Raw genomic sequence first — 19,915 nt, 5'->3', positions numbered from 1 at the left:
CCAAGTAGCAGGACATACTGTATATACACTATATGGCCAAAAGTATGTGGAAACCCTTCATAATTGGCAGTTCCAAGCTCTTCCTTTATGGCAACAGTTTGGAGAAAAACTATAATGTCTCCATGCGCAAAGCGAGGTACAGAATGGCTTTGCTGAGATGGAAGTGGAAGAACCTGACTGACCTGCACAGACCCCTGACCTCAACCCAACTGAACAGCTGTGGGAAGAATTGGAACTCTAATGCCAGGACTGATTTCCAATAGCCCATCCTCGTACATATTAATGGAAGGAGAATCCTACCCATAATGGTCCAATGCTTCCTAGAAAAGCAAAGGGTAAAAGATGTTTTGGCAGCAAAGTTAGGACCAACTTTATAAAAATACCCTCAGTATTTGAATTCCGAAACCAAAGGTATTTTTATGAAGTTGGTCCTGGGTACTTACTGAATACCATTGGCCATGTGGTATATACTCAAGATAACATCTGCTTTTGCCATATGAATACTTTGATTGAACAGCTGGTGCTTCAAACCACCTTGGCTCGAGGGTCGGGTAGGTGAATAGATAATATGGAATAGGGTGAGCCCTTGGTTCTAAATACCTCCTTGGGTTTTACTGAATATCTCCAAGAATATCTTTGGTCCAAGAGGCTTGGAAACAAAAAAATTTGGTACTGGCTTATGCATCTGTTTGTCTTATTGGTCCAATTTTTGGGGCTTATAACAAATACAGGTTGATAGTAGCCATTTGAACCATACAAGATTCACAAGCCTTCCTGAAATTCTATCAATCCATGAGGCAAATTCACTAACGGGCGAATTTTCTCCAGCGACCGATTCGCCACACTCTGCACCACTTCGCCAGGCGCAAATTCGTTACCACTACATTAATTCATTAAATTGCGTCGCAGCAGCCGAACGCTGGCGAATTTTCGTTAGCATTACTTTGGCTGTGCGAGCATTTCATAGTGAGTTTTCACTTGTGTTCATTTGCGCCCAGCGAAACTTCGCTAGCACTCTTGCACTTAGGTTAATTTGAATAGGGTGGGTACCTAAAAGTAGTATGGACGTCTTTTATAGTAATCTTGGTGCAAATGTTTGAAGTGCCCACTTTTTAAAACAAATGTCCAATGAGCCATAATAAAGACAGAAGAGATCCTCTAATGCCCTAGACATGAGCCCAACCTTATATAAATGTGGCATGCCCCTAAAATTAGTTAAAAAAAATTGTCTTTAATAGTTTGGACTTTTGAAGGCATTCCCATTTTAAAAAAAGATAAGTCGCCAGCATTTATGACAACTTTAATGCATTTCCAGCATACAGGATATGATGTCACTGACATAAGATTGAGGAAGATGTTGCTTCATTTTATCAGTTCGCTTGGTCTGAGGTGGTAAAGTAAATGATGGCGAAAGAGGTGATGTTCAGTAAAATTCACACTTTACTAAATTTGCAGAGTAACGACCGGGATAGAGTGCGAACGAACTCTAGTGATGGTCTCATTCGCTAGAGAATTGTCATCTGTGCCTGTTAGTGAATTGGCGATGTCCCTGTGGATGTGGATGCGCTGGCCACTTCGCCCTTTTGTGAATCTGCCCCTAACATGGATGAGTTACGAGGTCTAGCATATGGGTATGGAGAACAGTGGGGAATCACTTACAAAATAGTTACCAAGGATTCATCCTGGAGCAATAACATCACTTGGGCTCTGAATTGGAGATTAAAACTGGCATTAGTGGTGGCATCTTTGTGTATAGCTTTTTACAGAAACCCCCAAATAATTGGTTCAAATGAGATCTCTGTATAACATAATCAAAATCTCTGACTTTCACTGCTAGCGCTGGTGCCAATTAATAGTGATCTTGATCTCGGCCTTCTTCCATTGTTTAGCTTCTCTTAAAGCACCCAAAATTATGACTGTGAATCCTCTGTTGTCTGTATTAGGTTCTGGCCTCTTGAAAATAGTTTTATTTTGTTAGACTTGTATAGTAACTGGTAATTCACCAAATCACGTTTGACTCTTTTCAGAGTATTGACCAATCCAAAGCATTTGTTTGTAGAGTTGACCCATTATTAATTATAATGTGCCTTATTTGTAAGGGTTGTTGTCAACAAATACAATGCTACTGATTTATGCAAAATGACAGAGATCTGTTTCTTAAAGACACCTAAACATTTCTGTTTTTTCAGCCCAGACGGCCCTTACTTTCTCTCTGTCACCTTCTGTCTCCTGGCCATCACATACGGACTGTGTCCATGCCAATGAGCTGTGTACGGCAGACCAATCCTGCAGCTCAAGGTATAGAACATTACGTCAGTGTCTGGCTGGGAGAGATCGTGATACTCTGCTGTCCAGTCAGGAATGCAAGAACGCCATGGAGGTGCTTCAGGAGAGTCCACTTTACCTGTGCCGCTGCCGCAGAGGCATGAAAAAAGAGCTACAGTGTCTCCAAGTTTACTGGGGCATCCATGCTGGTCTGACAGAAGGTAAGAGGATCCTACAGGCTATATTCAAGGTATCAGGTCTTATAGGCCTCATTCCTGAACGAATTCCCTAGTATATTTGCCTGTTTGTAGACCAATTTAAAAATAATTTGCACATGCCACATAAAAGGATGAATCATATTTGGTTGTGGGTGATGGTAGAGAGTCCAAAATAGTCACCATCATTTCATAGTGATCTACTGGACTGTGGATGCCACCTTTTGTCTTCCCCTGCAGGAGATGAGTTCTACGAAACGTCCCCATATGAGCCAGTCACTTCCAGGTTATCTGACATCTTCCGTCTGGCGTCGATCAATTCTGGTAAGTGATTATTACAGGAAGGCACGGTAAGGAAAAATAGGCAGGGGGGAGTAACAAAGAAAGAATGGAGACATCAAACCTGTTACCCCCCAGGGCCTAGCCCAGGCTCACATAGACCAGTTATATGTTCTGGAGGGTAGAAGACCAAGGATAATTTGATGGGTGGTGGGTGTAGAGAGACCAGTAATAACTCCAGAGGCGGATTAATAGGATATGAAGCCTATACGCTACACTTTCCACTAGCCCCCCTTCTAGGCTATTCCCACTCCCAAAAGTTTAGAAAGACACAACAATTGGTCATGGGTGCAGACGGAGAGACAAGGGCCCATGATCTTCCTTTTTTCAATTATTATTTGTAGGTCTAGGGCCTAGGTCTGGTCATGGGCGGTACATGCTGGGAGGTAATTAGGCATCCAGACGAGGCTTGGCGCATGTATGCATAGAGTGAGCTCTCTAAGACGTGTCACTGTCACATACCGAACCCAACGCATATAAGAGAGCTGCCTAACCTTCTCCCAGTAGGTACAGTGCACCCGTCCTGATCACATCCAAACCCAGCAAATCAGATACATTTTTTCAAAAGAATAAAATAAAAGTACACAATTGATAGATAGGTAGACCCCCTAATCACTCTGGCCCCCTAGGTTATAGCCTAGGTTAGCCTATTCATTAATCCACCCTGAAGAGCTCTGGCACATGGGGGAGAGAGGAATTTTAGGAACAGGTTGCTGTTACTGAGAATCGCATCTGTGATTGTGTAGGTTTGTATTCTAGGGTGATCTGCTGCCAGTTAGAAGTAAATCACATGTACAGCAGCTGGGTGTGCTGCCAGTAGTGGATAATATACTGGTTCTATTATAGTGCAATATGTCAGGGTGCTTGCAGATGAAAATAAGCAGGACATTCTGTGCTCTGCAGGTTCTGAGCCCGTCTCATCTAAACATAATGCCTGCCTGGATGCTGCCAAATTCTGCAACGTGAATGATGCATGTAAGCGACTCCGCTCCACCTATATATCAACCTGCAACACAGGAGGAGGAGAAGGCGAGAACTGTGCCCGACGCAAGTGTCACAGAGCCCTGAGGACTTTTATTGAGCGGATTCCAGCCGATCTCTCCTATCCCCTTCTCTTCTGCCCTTGCCGAGACCAGCCCTGTGCAGAGCGACGGCGTCAGACTGCGGTGCCAGAATGCTCTTTCAAGCGCCCAGAGATGCCCAACTGCATGGAAATTTGGGCAAACTGCAGGCAGGACCCTGTGTGCAGGTAACGTGCGCTCACGTGGGCCCTTGTGTAGGTGCAAACACCCACCCTTAACATCCTAACAACATCCAACACACCATATTACTCCTGCCAGCTCAACCTAGAGCTTTATTATTATTATTATTATTTACTTTATACATTATCAACATATGACACAGCAATATACATAGTACAGTCAGCTATTCACATCTGCCCCAACCAGGGCCGGCCTTAGGCCTATTGGACCAATTGGGCCCAATAGGGCCCCGCACCTCTGGGGGCCCCGCACCACAGATAATATTTCCCTCAGCACATGATGCTGCCTGGCCTGCCCCCAACTCTGATAAGCCAGCCTATCCCCAAACTCCATAGGTCTAGCCTGCCCCCAACTCTCATAGGCCCAGCTTTCCTCCAACCTTGATAGGCCCTGCCTGCCCCCAATCCAACCAAGCCTGCTCCCAAGCTGAATCGGCCCAGCCTGCCCCAAACTAATTGGCCCAGTCCACTCTCCTATTTCCTCCCTCTCTCTCTTACCCTGTCTGCCCCTATTATGTGCCCCTATTATGTGCCCCTATTTCATCCCTCTCACTCTCTTACCTTGTCTGCCCCTTTCCTTTCTATTTTGTGCCTGTATGCCCTTATTTTCCTAAATACTTGGTGTGTCAGTAGCCAGCAACACTTTGTCTAAGGGCAACATGGTCCCAATTGGGCCCCACATTTGATAGGATCAGCCCTGGCCCCAACAGAGCTTGACATCTAATTTCCCTAGGCATTTTAATCAGCACACCAAGGTATGTTTGTAGGAACTAATTAACCTGACTGCATGTTTTTGAACTGTGGAAGAAAATCTACATACAAGTGACCAGACCTTTTCAGAATTGAACCCAGGACATGTTGGTGTTATCCTAGGTTCAATTCTAGCCGGGCGCAGTAATTTGCAGATGGGTTTATTTACGCAGTGGAAGAAAAGATAATAGAGTGTCAGTGAAGATCAAGGACATTGGCAGACAGGGAGAATATGGGGGATTTTACTCTGTTTTAAGGGTATTTGCCAGCTCTGGCACATTTATGTGATTCTCATAGAGAGCAATGGAGAACAATGGGGGTGCTTTTACAATATTAAAGAAGTAAAGAATGCCATGTTAGCATTGCCCATAAGGTTTTCTTTATTTTTTTAAATTCTTTAAGACCATTTAAATGCTATTTTTGTACCAAACTAAACAGGCTTCTGTACATGCTGGATTATCTTTGGTATCAATATATTTCATCAAATCTCTACTGTGTGCACCTCAAGCTGTACCGCATCTCCTATAACTTGCCCCTGTAAAAAATATATTAGGCAGGCCCCATTGGGTACCCTGAATTACTCACTTTGATTCCCTTTCTTCAATAAATGAACTTATCATGGGACAAAAATGTGCTGCCTCTTTCACGCTTGTGCGTTTAATGTTTAATTAACTTGCATCGACCCTTCTATCAGCTCGCAGTGTTTTACCCATTAACTCACGCTGACCCTTTTATTATCTCACAATGACCTTTCAATTAATGCACATGGACCCTTCAATCAGCTCCCACCGACCCTTCAATCAGCTTGTAGTGTCCTATTAACTCACACTGACCCTGCTACAGGACTGAGAAGGCAGAATGATGAGATAAAATAGCAGAATGGGGTACCACTGTTACTCAGGCCATGCTATTAAAGGGCCAGTCCTATAAGAATATGTCAAAATACACTTCAAAAGCTTATATCCCTCCGTCTGTCATCTGCAGATGATGAAATTACTTATTGGCAGCGACATTCCAATTTGGTATAAAACTGGGTATTATTCTGCCATAAAATGCCAGTTTTTGCACAAACTGCCCGATAGCTGCAACGGGATAATGGCTAAAGAGGGACAGGCCTGGGAGGGGGAACCAAATTTGTAGATGTGGAGAGCAATTTGACCCCGTTTATTATAGTTGTTAGGGGTCATTTGAAGTTAGTGTGCAAAGTGCAAAAAACATCCACAAGCAGACATTGTTTTCACTTTGCTCACTGCCTTCCCCTTGTCCTGAATTGCTGCTGCCCTCAGTTTTGGTACATTAGACCTGCAGCTGCCCCAAAGAATACAGCACTGTCTGCCCTTACGCACGTTATATCCATTCATTGTACATTTTAGGGTCAGCGGATCAGAATTATTCTGCCCAAATTGTATTGGATGGCAGTTTTAATAGCAGTATATATTTAAAAAATGACTCCTTAGGGCATCACTTGCTTATTAAGCGTCAAAGAGGGTTTTTTTTTACTGCCTTGAGGCACTTCACTTGGTTTCGACCAATGGCAGCACTGTCAATTTATAAAGCTTCAAAGAGTTGGAATGACGTTGAAGCTGTCAAAAAACAATGGGAATGTTGTCAGAGTAGAGAAATGTCATTGGAATCCCGTGACCAACTGCCTGGAATGACCAAAACAAGATCGAGCCACTGTAGGAAGAATTACTTCTAAGAACTAATCATACTTCTAAGAAGCAATTCTTCCAATAGTGGCTCTGGGATCTTGTTTTGGCCAAAAGGGTTGTGACAGTTCTATAGAAATAGGGCTACAGGTACAGAAAATGATTGAAATTGTATACATATTTGTTTTGCAGATGCAGGTTGGGCTATATTTAAATGTATATTCATGTTTTTGTCACTGTCAACTCTGGTGGCCTTTAAACTGTCAACTCTGTCTGGCAGCTCCGAATCCCGTCAATAATGTTTTACTTTTCCAATTAAAGACATGTTTTTTCTGAATTCCCCTGTCAGTCTCATTAGTACTTACCCCTGATCTTCCTACATGCTCACAATGACCTTGTTGTAGCCCAGTGTTTTATACCTCTCAGGTTACCCTTTTCTATTACCTCCCCAAATGTATTACCTCTCTGATGACTTTCTCTGCACTCTGATCTTTTCAGACAACAACACGACTGTCTCTCACATTCCGCTTTTCCTTTTCATCTCCCATGAGATACATACTGCTGTATTGTGGGTATAACACTGCTGCTGGCCCTTGAATCAGCACCTGAATAGAAGTGTTAATAGATCAGAATTAATCTCTGACACCTCTCCTCTGCTCTCCTCTGCACAGCTTTTCCTCTAGGTGCAGTCACATGTATAGTGGGGGCTGTTTAGCAAGCAGGGCTTAGAAATAAGAGGAATAGAATTCAAGGTTATTCTCAGCTATTATTCATACTTCATCAGAAGTGTGTAATAATAAATTGTGTTAATTAAGCAACACTTCTATTTATTATCTATTATCTGACTTCTATTTATTATCTATTATCTGAATATAACAGATCTCGATGTAGCCCCCTCAAGTGTGTTATGCCCCTTCTTTATTCCCATGTCACCTGTCTGTGTACGGACTGTGAGCTGTAGGGGTTCCTTCAGCCTAAGCCTCTCAATAACCGCCACCTACATCTTTGATGTATATTTTTTATTTGTAATTTTCGTATATTGCATTGTTCCCTCTTACTGTACTATGAATGTATTGTTAGAGATGTACAGTGCTGGATATAGAAGTGAAACTCTATAAAGAAAGAATACACACATATATATGTATATATATATACAGTATACAGTATAGTGTAACCAAAAGGATCTTCTGGCTCTTGTTGGACTATTTCACCCTTAAAGGAACAATAACACCAAAAAATGAAAGTGTTTTAAAGTAATGAAAATATCATGTAGTGTTGCCCTGCCCTGGTAAAATTGATAGAATTAACAGGGGAACCTGGACTTTGGGGTCCTCTTCCTCTATAGTTCTAAAGAATCCCTCCCTCCCCAGAAGCTCACCTACCTTTGAGGAGGAGGGAGGATTGCTGTGCGTGAGGCCCCTCTGAAGATTTTGTTTTGCGGAGGAGCTCATTGCACACTAGTTAAGGGCATTGATCAGCTCATTTGATCTGGACGCTAATGAGAAATCTTTCCCTGATATTTTCACCTTGATGTGGACAATATGGGACTGATCTGATCGGTGAGCCCTAGGGCCAAACGATCTGATTACAACAATGGAAATACAGACGGTCAGAGCGAGTACTGTATCAATGAACTGATCGGTTTTTGAAACCTGTCTGATCCATTACTGGTCAAGTTTTGGGGAAGACCATTGAAGGGCTCCATATATGAGACAATAAGCTGCTGACTCAGCCTGGCAGCAGCTTCTATCAGTCACCTTAAGATTCAAAACAGTCCCCCACCATAAATAATGAGTGTCTATGGCATCTTACAGCAGCCCCTCTGGCAGAATGCACAGGTTGCCTATCTGGGTTTTTCCTGACTAATTCTAGAATGTGAGACTTTGTTTGCATCATTAAACCTCAAGATATCATCTGCTTTGGTGGTGGTGTCTCATCTTTTCCTTAGGTACGCTAACCAAGCTGTGGTTGAAATTGCAGGTCCAGGCTATCAGATTTTATCACCAACTGTCAGAGCTCTCCTCAGTCTGTGAGCGGGTGCATTCGTGATAACTACGCAGCTTGCCTGGGGGCCTATGCAGGACTTATTGGTGAGTTCTCTCTCTTTAAATTTCACTTGCAATATTTTGTATGACTTAAAGGAGAAGGAAAGTTTTCTTGCACTTGGGGTGCCAAAATTTAGGCACCCCCAAGTGATTTTATTGACTTACCTGAAACCCCGGGCCGGTGCTCCTATCAGCAGAAAACTGCACCGGCCCGGGGTTATACCAGTGAGCACCACGGAGCTATCCTCTTCCAACTTCCTCTTTCTTCACGCGGTTGCGCATGCACAGTAGAGTGAAAAGCCGAACTTTAAATAAAAAGTTGGCTATTTCGTCCAACTGCGCATGCGTCTGCCACTGGAAATTTGAAGAAAGAAGAAGCCGGAAGAGGATCACTCCGTGGTGCTTGCTGGAATAACCCCGAGCCGGTGCAGTTTTCTGCTGATAGGAGCCCGGGGTTTCAGGTAAGTCAATACAATCACTTGGGGGTGTCTAACATTTGGCACCCTCAAGTGCAAGAAGACTTTCCTTCTCCTTTAAACGTGTATTTGGATCTAATAGGTGATACAATGACTCCCTCGCTTACCTTTTCAGGCTTTGATGTTGCCCTAAACTTCTTGGACTCTGACCCTCACTCCATTTCCATCGGGCCCTGGTGTTCATGCAATGGAAGTGGAGATCAGGAGACATGGTGTGAGAGATATCTCAAGGAGTTCACACAAAACCGCTGTTTGAGTGAGTGAGAGAACCTGTTTGTTTTTTGACCTATCTGACAAAGAGAAGGGGGCATTGCCATATAGTTGACTCAGCAACAATGTCTGTATGGGTGACTTTGCTGGGTGTTTGTGTTAATGAGGACAGCGGAATTATGACTGCACCAAAGGGTTGTATCATGACCTGGATAAATGAGAATCTTCATAGACAAGGTTTATGCAGTTAAGAAGGATACAGGGAGGTTCTTCTATACCAGTGACTGGAGTATGAGACTATTATTACATTGACCTGTGTCAGTATTTTGAAGATCAGGGAATATTAGATATTTAAGGTATAATAGTTTATGTACCTAAGAGGTTTGCCCTGTTCCAATAACCCCATATAAACCATGTACATGAACTCTTTTCTGGTGCCAATAAAGTCATTTTTTTATTTGTTTTTTATATATTTGGGCAAATTTATGCCCATGGATATGGTTGATAAAAACCAGTGTGACTTTTAATGGTGAATATTCTAAAGATCAGGCGTCCCCAACCTTTTCTACCTATGTAAAAAGTGTTGGGGAAGCACACAAGCATGAAAAATGTTCCTGGGGGTTGCCAAATAAGGACTATGCTTGACTATTGTGTAGCCTTGTGTGGACTGCCAGCTTCAGGGGACAAGTACACTTGCCTCTTCATGAAAACTTGTCTCCAAACCAGGAATAGAAAAATGAGAACCTGCTTTGAAGCAACTGGGAACAATACCAAAAGGTGGTGGTGAGCAACATGTTGAGCCACTAGTTGTAAATCACTGGTCTAGATGAATACATTGTGGTCTAGTCCTTCCCCAGTAGCCACTTATTAGTTGGTTACAGACCATAGAGGTATAGAAATGTTCCCTAAATATTTAGTGAATATGCTTGTTACTATTTCCTGAATAGCAGGCAATATAACCTGAGGACTCCAGTAAGTAAAAGGCAGATAACTGAATTTGACTAGAACAATAAGAAAAAAATGGAGCCTTTGAAAAAAACAGGTCTCCAGACCTCAGTTAAAGGCAGGATGTGTAGAAAATGACTATTCTGCTTTGGAGACAGTGGAGCTATGCAAAATTCAATTTGCCTAACTGCCTTGCACAAATCTGCTCACCTTATCAGATCAGTCATCTGACTCTACGGGGTCAACTCAAAGGGAAAAAGACCAGAACCCATAATAAAATCACTAGTATTCTCTGATATACAGGAAGGGAGCCAATGTCAGAAAGAGATTTATTACATTACAATTGCAAGTTCATCAAATGTTCAATAACTCTCTGGACTGTCCCTCTCTCTTGGTTTGCCAAAGACTGAAAGGCTATGTGTTCAACCTGCTCTGTGAGCAGGGTCATATACTGTATATAATTGTATATTCCTTGCCAATATTTAATGAATTATTTGCCAATATAAAACTCACCACTGTGGATCTCTGTGTCAGTAGACTTACGTGTATGGGCTTAATTGTCTGCCCTGCTGTCATTTGAATGAATCCACAATGGCTTATGGGCTTAAGTAGAATGTCTGACTTTTTGTCCATGCAGTATAACGTTTGAAGACAAAGGCCAATCAAGTTTTAAGGGATACTTAAAGTTTTTTTTTTTTACAAATGCCTCAGTTAATAGTGCTGCTCCAGCAGACTTCTGCTCTTAAATCCATTTTTCAAAAGAGCAAACTGTTTTTTTTTGCATTTCATTTTGATCTCTGAAATGGGACTAGACATATTGTCAGTTTCCCAGGTGCCCCCAGTCATGTGACTTGGTCTCTGATAAACTTCAGTCACTCTGTCTAAATGAAACCTGCCTAACAACTAGTTGATCCAAAGAAAGGCTAAAAACCCCATCTGAAGCCTCTACAATTTGCCTAAAAGGGGGAAACAAGATCAATCAAGCAATAGGATCAATCCCTGGTCTAACTTTGTGCTAAGAGCTATTTTCAATAACCTTGTAATTCCTCACGTACTAAAAAGCCATCCAACCCCTTCTTTAAATTAACTAATGTATCCACCAGTACAGCTGATTCAGGGAGAGAATTCCACAACTTCACAGCTCTCACTGTAAAAAAAACCCTTTCTGAATATTAAGATGGGCCCTCCTTCCTTCTAATCAATTGGGTGCCCTTGTGTCTGCTGGAAGGACCTACTGGTAAATAAAGCATCAAAGAGTTTATTATATGGTCCCTTTATATATATTTATACATAGTTATCATATCACTCCTTAAGCGTCTCTTCTCAACCCAAACCAGGGCCGGAACTAGGGGTAGGCAGAAGATGCACGTGTCTAGGGCACAACTGATGGTGGGGATTAGGCATAGCTACATAGTTAAATTGGGTTAACCCAGTCAAAAACTTGTTTGCCCTTTCAGCTGCTGCTGCTGCCATTGCTTGCCGAGTTTATTTTCCACAAGTACGCTTAGGCCCTTTTTCATCAAGGCTTCGCCTAAGTCCCATTAAGAGTACAAGTGGCATGCCTATTTTGACAGTAAAGGTGATCAAAATAGATTTTATCTGCTGCAACCCCCACTGTCCAACGTGCTACTTACTTATTATAAGCAAACTTGTTTGACATGACCTATCCTTCATAAAGCCATGCTGATAATACTCATAATGCCATTCTCCAGAACATAATCTTGAATGTGTTCTCTCAACAATCCCTTTCAAGTAACTTGCCCACTTATCATTATTTGGTAATGAATGTGGTGGGAGATTTACAATAGGGTGAGGTGTGCATGAAATGTTCGGTTACGGAGTTGTGTAGATTATCACAATGTGTCCCTGCAGATACATTGCCTATCTCTCACACCCTTCTCCAGTTATAAAGCTAGTTATAAAATAAAGTGAAGGATGCCCTGGATGTCATTTAGCTTGCTCTTTCACCCACTCAGTGATAAATGTCATTCATAGTGATGGGCGAATTTGTCCCATTACGCTTCGCCGAAAAATTACTGAATTTCCCTGTGAATTTCCGAAATGCATCGAAGTCAACGGGCATCAAAATTTTTATGACGCGCGTCAATTTCGACGCCTGCGACAATTGTTATACACGTGTCTATTTTGGCCATAAGCGTTAAAGTTAATAGGCATCCGAATAATTTTGACGCGTGACAATGTTTAAGCGTGCGACTATTCTAATGCGCACCCAAGTTTTTGACGACACAACAGATTTTTTGCTGGCAAATTTTCACTGCAGTTTTGGGAGTTTATTAGACTGTGGCGGAACGCGGAAATTTGCCGCGAATTTGAGCCTGCCTAATTTATTCACCCATCACTAGTCATTCATCATTAAACCTCTGGGTCTTCTTTACCAACAGTGGATACATTCATAGTTTTCTTCTTTGTTTGGTAGAAAAGTGGAATAAAACAATTTTTTCATCATTACCAGTAAAACTTTTTTTCCACCATCATTTATGAATTATACACCAAGCTATGCGCCACTGTGCATTTTAGTACTGGTACCACAGGTCCATAATCTCAGCAATAAAACATTGTGGGTGGGTTACTGACACATTTATACATATATTGGTTGAGTACAGAGGTACTCTGCATCCGGAAGCAGCCAGTTTCCTACTGCGTTCCTGCTGAATGATTGATTGTCTGCAACTCTGAGATGATACAAATGGAAATGTAGTCCAGACCACAAGATTAGTCTGGCCATGTGGGTGCCCACCGCCGGTTATAGTCCAGCCGCTCTCAGCAGTAATGGAATTAGGAACAAGGGTAGACAGATAAACACAGAGATCCATGCTCATGTATGTGTGATATACACACTGACAAGTAAACCCTCTGCTGTACAATTCAAACCAGATATTCAGATACCCTCAGATAAAATAAAGTTTACCCAATCTGCCAACTGTCAAGCTTGATACAGATATGTGAGACAGATGTGTTTACCCATTCAACCTTCTCCAACATGTTCAACCTTAACACTTTGTATCATCTGCATTCAATTAGTAGTCAAACTACCAAAAATGGCCCTTATTGTTGAAGAGGGAAAGTTGATAATGGGCAATGGGACAGTTGTTTTTTGTTTTTTTTTTAATACGAGAGGCAAAAGTTTTTAAGGATTTTATTTTCAGAAATGATAAAAGTGGGTGAGGAGCACAGTGATTGTTTGCAGACATAAAAGTTGGTGCAGGGTGATCCTGGTTTAAGCGCATATTCAGGGCTGTCTTTATTGTGACGGATAAGGGAAAGTTGTGCTCACCACTCATTTTTAAACCATTATACGGGGGTGCAATGAAGCACCATAAAATTTATACAGATAAATACAAGAGGTCCCCTGCACTCAACCCATTATCAATATATTTAAGACAGAGACATTTTGTGCATACTGCTACTGAAAAATGCCTTACCCTTTAAACAAAACAGGGATTGTTTGTCCATATATTGCAATATATTTAAGCTGGCCAACTACGTCAGAGTCATCCCATATCTGGCCAGTCCTACGCTTAATTTTCATTTGATTCATTAAGAATTCAATTGCTTAACTATACATTTTACAAAGGGACTAAGTTTTACCTGCAACTTACTTGCTGCTTTCAAGGTTAAAACTCCCAATGAAGCAATAGAATTCTTAAGGAATCAGATGCAAGTTGAGTGTAGAACTGGCCATGGATGACTTTGATGTAGTTGTATATTGCAATATATGGACAACAATCCCTGTTTTGTTTAAAGGTTAAGCATTTTATAGTAGCTTAAGGCATAAAATGTCTCATTGTCCATAATATACTGGTAATTAGTGATGGCGTCAAAATTGGCGTCAAATTAATTTTGACGTGAGTTACAATTTTTATACATGCGACTATTTTGTCCAAATGCATTAAAGTCAATGGGAGTTGGAATAATTTTGACGCGTGAATTTTTTTTTTGTCACGTAGGATTTCTCGTCTGCAATTTTTTGCCACGGTTTCACAATTTATTCACATTCAGCGAAACGTGGAAATTCCCTTCAAATCCATGCCTGGCGAATTTACTCGCCCATCACTATTGGTAATGGGTTAAGTGGACTTATTGTATTTGTTTATTGTGGCAGAGCCTGGGGATTTTATTTTTATAAAAATGTCTATCCTATAGTTCGGGTGTCAATACACTAACATTTTCAGCACCAGTAGCAGCCAGGGGACCAGCAGAGGGTGGGGAAGGACAAGCAAAGGACAAGCAGAAAAAGTATATGCCTAGCGCCACCCATAGTTGCACCCTAGCAGGCCCGGACTGGCAATCTGTGGGTTCTGGCAAATGCCAGAGGGGCTGCTGTAAGTTGCCATGGACACTCACTATATATTGGGCTGATGGGAGGCTGTTTGGGCTGCTGTATGGCCTGTTTGGGCCTCTGTTTACCTGAAATGCCAGGGCCTATTTTGAATCTCAGTCCAGACCTGCACCCTAGGCATGTGCCTCTTCTGCACCTGATGAAGGCTGTTGTAGCCGAAACATGTTGTGCAGGAGTGTCTGCGAAATAAAAATCTTTTAAACATAAAGGTGTGCTCTCCGGCTATTTTTTGATTTACTCTTCTGCCAACCCCCAATTCTGGCCCTGCCCAACACCGCCTGAGAGATTCCAACAAAAATTGAAGGATGGTGGTTTGGGACAACAAATCCTGTCCTACTCTTGCCACTTCTTCATATTTACAAGTTCTACTCTCCAGGGCCCACAATACTCATCTGCCGTATTTGTACCTATTAAAGAAAGGTCTAGGACTCTAGGCTTATGTATATTGCTCTTCAGTTAAATATTTTGAAACCCAAACTCCCCACAACCCTCTTATCAATTCAGATGGATATAACTGAGATGGATTAAGGGTTCTCTGTGATAACAGAGACAATTTAGCTTTATAGCTGAATGGTATTTCTGTTGTGTTAAAAAAACTTTGGAGACAAGGGACAGTGTAATGTATGGGAAAACACAGTTATATGGTGATGCTCTTTATAATGTTTTGCAGGGAATGCAATTCTGGCGTTTGGGAATGGCACAGATGTAGTACATAGACAGAGCGTGACCAGTGCACCCCGCACTACAATCACCCCAAAAGTTGAGGCGAGTAATGTCCTTCCAGATAATCAGAGTGACAGCAATATCTTACCCGAGGTTGACCCTGGCATCTGCACATCCTTCCAGGTAAGAAGAAGGTAACAGGATGGATGGGAAGACTTCCTGGTCTTTAAAATGAGACCAAGTATATGAAGCCCTTAGAATAAGGGGTGGTGGGTTGAGGGTAGGAGTCATACATCTGGTATGTGGATGACACTGACCTTAATTTCTGCTGATTAATAGAAACGTACCCACCAGGAGGGTTGTGACTTTATAAGCTAAGGATGAATTTGATGTGTGATTTTCCTTTCCTGCAGGAGATAAAGAATAGCAGCACTCCAGAATTAAGAATATGTGTCTCTGAGGTAAATATAAACAGGACTGTTGAACCATATCCTTGTAATTGGCTATTAATCTTAGGCACAACCTCTTTTGCATGGAATGTGCCGTGCGCATCTGTGAAAGGAACGGACCTGAATGTCCATTTTGCCACTCGTCTGTAACTCAGGTCATCAGAACAGTGGGTGAGGGGTTGGGAGAGGGTGGGAAAATGTGGACTCTTGGTGCATAGGGGTCAAAAAAACAATATCTTAAAATTCCTCAAAAAACAAGGAAGGATTGCCCCCTTCCGAGGGAAGTCTTGCAGAACCTTTACTTTGGCAAGGCCATTGGGGGTATCAAAGACTAGAACACACAGCTGTTTAGTATTTAGAGGACTCTACTTTACCTGCTCTCATTTTGTGGTCTTACCACCCATTGATCTGGATATCGAGGTCGCTGATCAAAAACAAAAAGTGCTTTTCAAGAATATGTTTTTGCCTAGTTTATCGAAGCATGGGAAGAATCAACTTCAGGGAAGAACCAAGGAGGATGGGTTTGCTCTTCAGATTTTGGAAAGAGTCGAGTTGCTCCAGTCGGCAACGTTTTAGTAGCTGCCGTCTCCCAAACAGCTCTCTGTGTTTTTGTATTACGGTTGTTGGTTTTGTGGACGATCAGCATCGACAACAATTTACAAGGGAAGGAGTAAAAAAAAAAAAAAAAAAGTGTGCACGGCACATTCCATGCAGAAGAGGTTGTACCAAGTCTGTTAGTTTATAAGATCTCGCGTAGGGCTATATCAGAACAAAGGACTCTAGTTTGAAGGTCCTAGCATTGTTTCATTACTCTTCTGATTTGGACTTTTCCACTCTTCAACAAGTCAATCAGGTTGAAGAAAAAATACAGTTAAGATATATTTTTCTCTACACCAGCTATGCTTTACTTTGGGGAACTATATATTTCCTAGTGTTATCATTACAACACCACTTGACTTTGTTACAGTACAGGCAGGTGCACCCATTTTAGGACAACTTATTTAGGCTTTTCTCATCCTAGCTTTCCTGCACAAATTATCCAATATTTTGTATATTTGGGGCTGCTGATGTCGGGTCCATCTAAAAAATATTGTGAATATGGTCTCTTCTGAGGGACACACCCAGTGTGGTTCATGCAGCACCCAATTACTAATGATATTAGGGGTAATTTACACCCACAAGTGCAGTTGAGGTCATAATTGTTTAATGTTTAAGTCATGAGTGACACAATGGGCATATTATTTTCTTTTTGCAGTCTCAGCACAACGTACCCAATTTGAGGACAGACGAGGAAAGCCATTCTGGGACACAGCAACTCCAAGCTTCAATTCTGTACATCACCTTCACCCTTGTTTTCCGTCTCTCTATGTCCTAAAGCCTCCCGATGAGTGGAGATGCTACCCCTTTTAAACAAAGGACTGATTCCCGACCTTTATTCATTAAAAGTCCTTGAAATTGAAGGTCAATGAGGAGCTTCTTCTCTAGGATAGAGGACATATACAGGGGAGGGGACAGAAACAAATCAGATGTAAAAATGTAATTCAAATTCACCAAATTTTGCTTGGTGGGAAATGCTTCCCAACTGACCAATGTACATATTGACAATTAAAATAATATGAATATATATATAGGAACAACATGTATGTATGTTGCTTGTAAACTGGATTGTAAGAGTAGCAATGCAATGAATGGGAAATATGGGAAATACGGGAAACTGATTGAGGAATGCTTTACACCTTATCTAGATGTATGGGTAATGGATAAATACCTTGAGTTTTTTTTTATTGGAAGGGAAGTTATGGACCTTGGGTTGCTTTTGACAAGGAATTAGTTTAATGATGCTCTTCAGGTTTCAGGTTTCAGGAGTATGAGTTGTATCTCAGCTTTAAATGGAAAAGAAATTCTTTGAGTTTTGGTGTCAGTTTGGTAAAGTTCCTCTCTCTTGTAGGGGCATAGGAAAGGCGCTCTATATACATCTATAATAGGAGAGAGGGTGCTGGCAGGATATTCTGCAGGTGAGGACATGGTATAGTCATAAAGGACAAGTCAACTGTAAGAGAAATGTTATAGGAAAGATGAGAAAGTAAAGAAGAGAAATGAGAAAACTCTGGAAGGATAGTTTATTAGGTGCCTCTTTCTGTGCATCTTTTGCTGTACATATCCCTAAATATTTATAATGCCCTCTGGAATTGCATTTTTCTTCATTTTATGAATTAAAATGTCTTGATCCTATAGTCTCATTCATTCTGTACTGGATTTATTACTTATAATCTTTCGATATATTTTTACATTTTAAAAAACACACTTCAGGTGGGACTGTGTTCAATGCAGATGCATTTGGCTCCCATATAGGACAAGTAAGAAGGTTGTTCACTATACAGAAGTCAGCTGGAAGGAGCCCAGTTACAGCCTTCCCAGATCCATGGGTAAATACAGGGCTTCTTCACCTTACTTGCTATGCTCAACAGTGAAATTCAAGCATTTTGCACAATGAGCCTTTCGCCAGCATAATATTATCTTCAACATTTTAAAGGAGAACCAAAGCCTTACTAAAGAAATAGGTTTGAAATGTTGTACATTATGTTTTGGGCTTACAATATATACCAGCCCAAGGCAACCACAGCCCTTTAGCAGTAAAGATATGTGTTCTGAAAGTAGGGATGCACCAAATCCACTATTTTGGATTCGGCCGAACCCCCGAATCCTTCGTAAAATATTCGGCCGAATACCGAACCGAATCCGAATCCGAATCCTAATTTGCATATGCAAATTAGGTGTGGGAAGGGGAAAACATTTTTTACTTCCTTGTTTTGTGACAAAAAGTCCCGCAACCTCACTCCCCGCCATTAATTTGCGTATGCAAATTAGGATTCGGATTCGGTTCAGGCCGAATCCTGGCCGAATCCCAAACCGAATCCTGGATTCGGTGCATCCCTATCTGAAAGATAGTAGCTCCCCATCTTCTTTTCTGCTGATTCACTGCACATGCTCTGTGCTGCTGTCACTTACTGAGCTTAGGGACCCACTCACAATATACAGTACACAATACACATAGAATAGAAATGGCACAATATAAGGCTGATTAGTAATTAATACAGATACTTACTACATGGCAGCACAGAAACCAGTGCAATTAGCATCATAATTTAATAGGCAGCCCTGTAGCATCAGCTTATATTACAGACCAACCTCATTTTCTGCTGGATAATTAGTGACGAGCCCTAAGCTTAGCTTCTCAACAGCTGCTCAGAGCCCACTGAGCATGTGAGTGTCACAGACACTTTCCAAATGGTGACCCCCTGTGACAAAATTGAACTGTGACAAGTTGAAACTTTAGGCTTGCTTGTGCAATATGTTCATTATATAAAATATGGCATTTTTAGCCATGTTCATTTTTAGGGTTTAGTTCTCCTTTACTCAAAAACAAAAGGACCGCTCAAAGCTCACCTTCCCTTTAGCTGTTCCATATGTATCCTATCGGGTGCTCTGTCCGCAGCGTCCCCACTGCAAAGATCCACATCAACACCAAAGAATTGGATGGCACTCCGATCAAAAGGAATCCAGGTTTATTGCATACTCCTGCAGGGATCCTACGCCCTACTCGTTATGGGAATCAATCCCTTAATCATAGGCATGTGCGTAGGATCCCTGCAGGAGTATGCAATAAGCCTGTATTCCTGTGGATCGGCGTGCCGTCCAATTCTTTAGTTCTCCTTTAAACATAAGTTGTGCCTGGTTAAGATGGTGCAGCACCCTTGCATAACAGGGATAAAAATGGCGCCATGACCAAAGAAAATGTGTACTACTTTCATAAATTCTCTTCTGAATATCCACCCTGACACCTGCTGAGCAGTAGAATGGGGTTGGTCTATAAATGGAACCACTGTTCCAGTCAAAATGGGCCTCAGGGCCACCAGGATATCAGGCTTGTCTTGAACAAGAATTGGTAAAACAATGGGCTGGAGAGACAATCTAAGTATGGATTATTACTGAGAATATGGACTCTTTGCTATCTTCTTCAATCTTCCCTTTAAATGCCCCAATAGCCAAGCCTATAGAACATGCACTCAGTGATAGCAGGAAACCCACTAGGACATGATGTGGGCAAGAAGGTCTAATGAACGGCTAAGTGAACTGAATGGTCAGGGCCACATCTGAAGATTAAAATCTAATGCTTTGCCATTTTGAATTCTGCCTGTCAGGGGCCTATATATTCCTAGAGGAGAGTCCAGACCAAGGAGGAAGCTTAGGGGTTAAAGTCCAAGTTTGCGATTTCCAAAGGGGTCAG

At 41.7% G+C, this 19,915-nt stretch overlaps 1 protein-coding gene across 1 annotated transcript in view; it reads left to right on the top strand.

The window, feature by feature from the left end:
* Positions 1 to 17,861, top strand: part of gfra2.L (GDNF family receptor alpha 2 L homeolog) — a 42,756-nt gene extending 24,895 nt beyond the window's left edge. Inside the window, exons 2-9 of the mRNA XM_041587011.1 lie at positions 2,190 to 2,486; positions 2,721 to 2,804; positions 3,723 to 4,068; positions 8,460 to 8,569; positions 9,116 to 9,256; positions 15,186 to 15,361; positions 15,592 to 15,639; positions 16,883 to 17,861. Coding sequence (XP_041442945.1) covers positions 2,190 to 2,486; positions 2,721 to 2,804; positions 3,723 to 4,068; positions 8,460 to 8,569; positions 9,116 to 9,256; positions 15,186 to 15,361; positions 15,592 to 15,639; positions 16,883 to 17,002 — 1,322 coding nt within the window. The 3' untranslated portion in view covers positions 17,003 to 17,861. The remainder of the gene's footprint in view (positions 1 to 2,189; positions 2,487 to 2,720; positions 2,805 to 3,722; positions 4,069 to 8,459; positions 8,570 to 9,115; positions 9,257 to 15,185; positions 15,362 to 15,591; positions 15,640 to 16,882) is intronic.
* The last annotated feature ends 2,054 nt before the right edge of the window (positions 17,862 to 19,915 follow it).

The sequence above is a fragment of the Xenopus laevis genome, chromosome 3L (assembly GCF_017654675.1).
Source record: "Xenopus laevis strain J_2021 chromosome 3L, Xenopus_laevis_v10.1, whole genome shotgun sequence".
NCBI lineage: Eukaryota > Metazoa > Chordata > Amphibia > Anura > Pipidae > Xenopus > Xenopus laevis.
The sequence above is the reverse complement of the archived record's forward strand: the minus strand, read 5'-3'. Positions and strand labels throughout refer to the sequence as shown.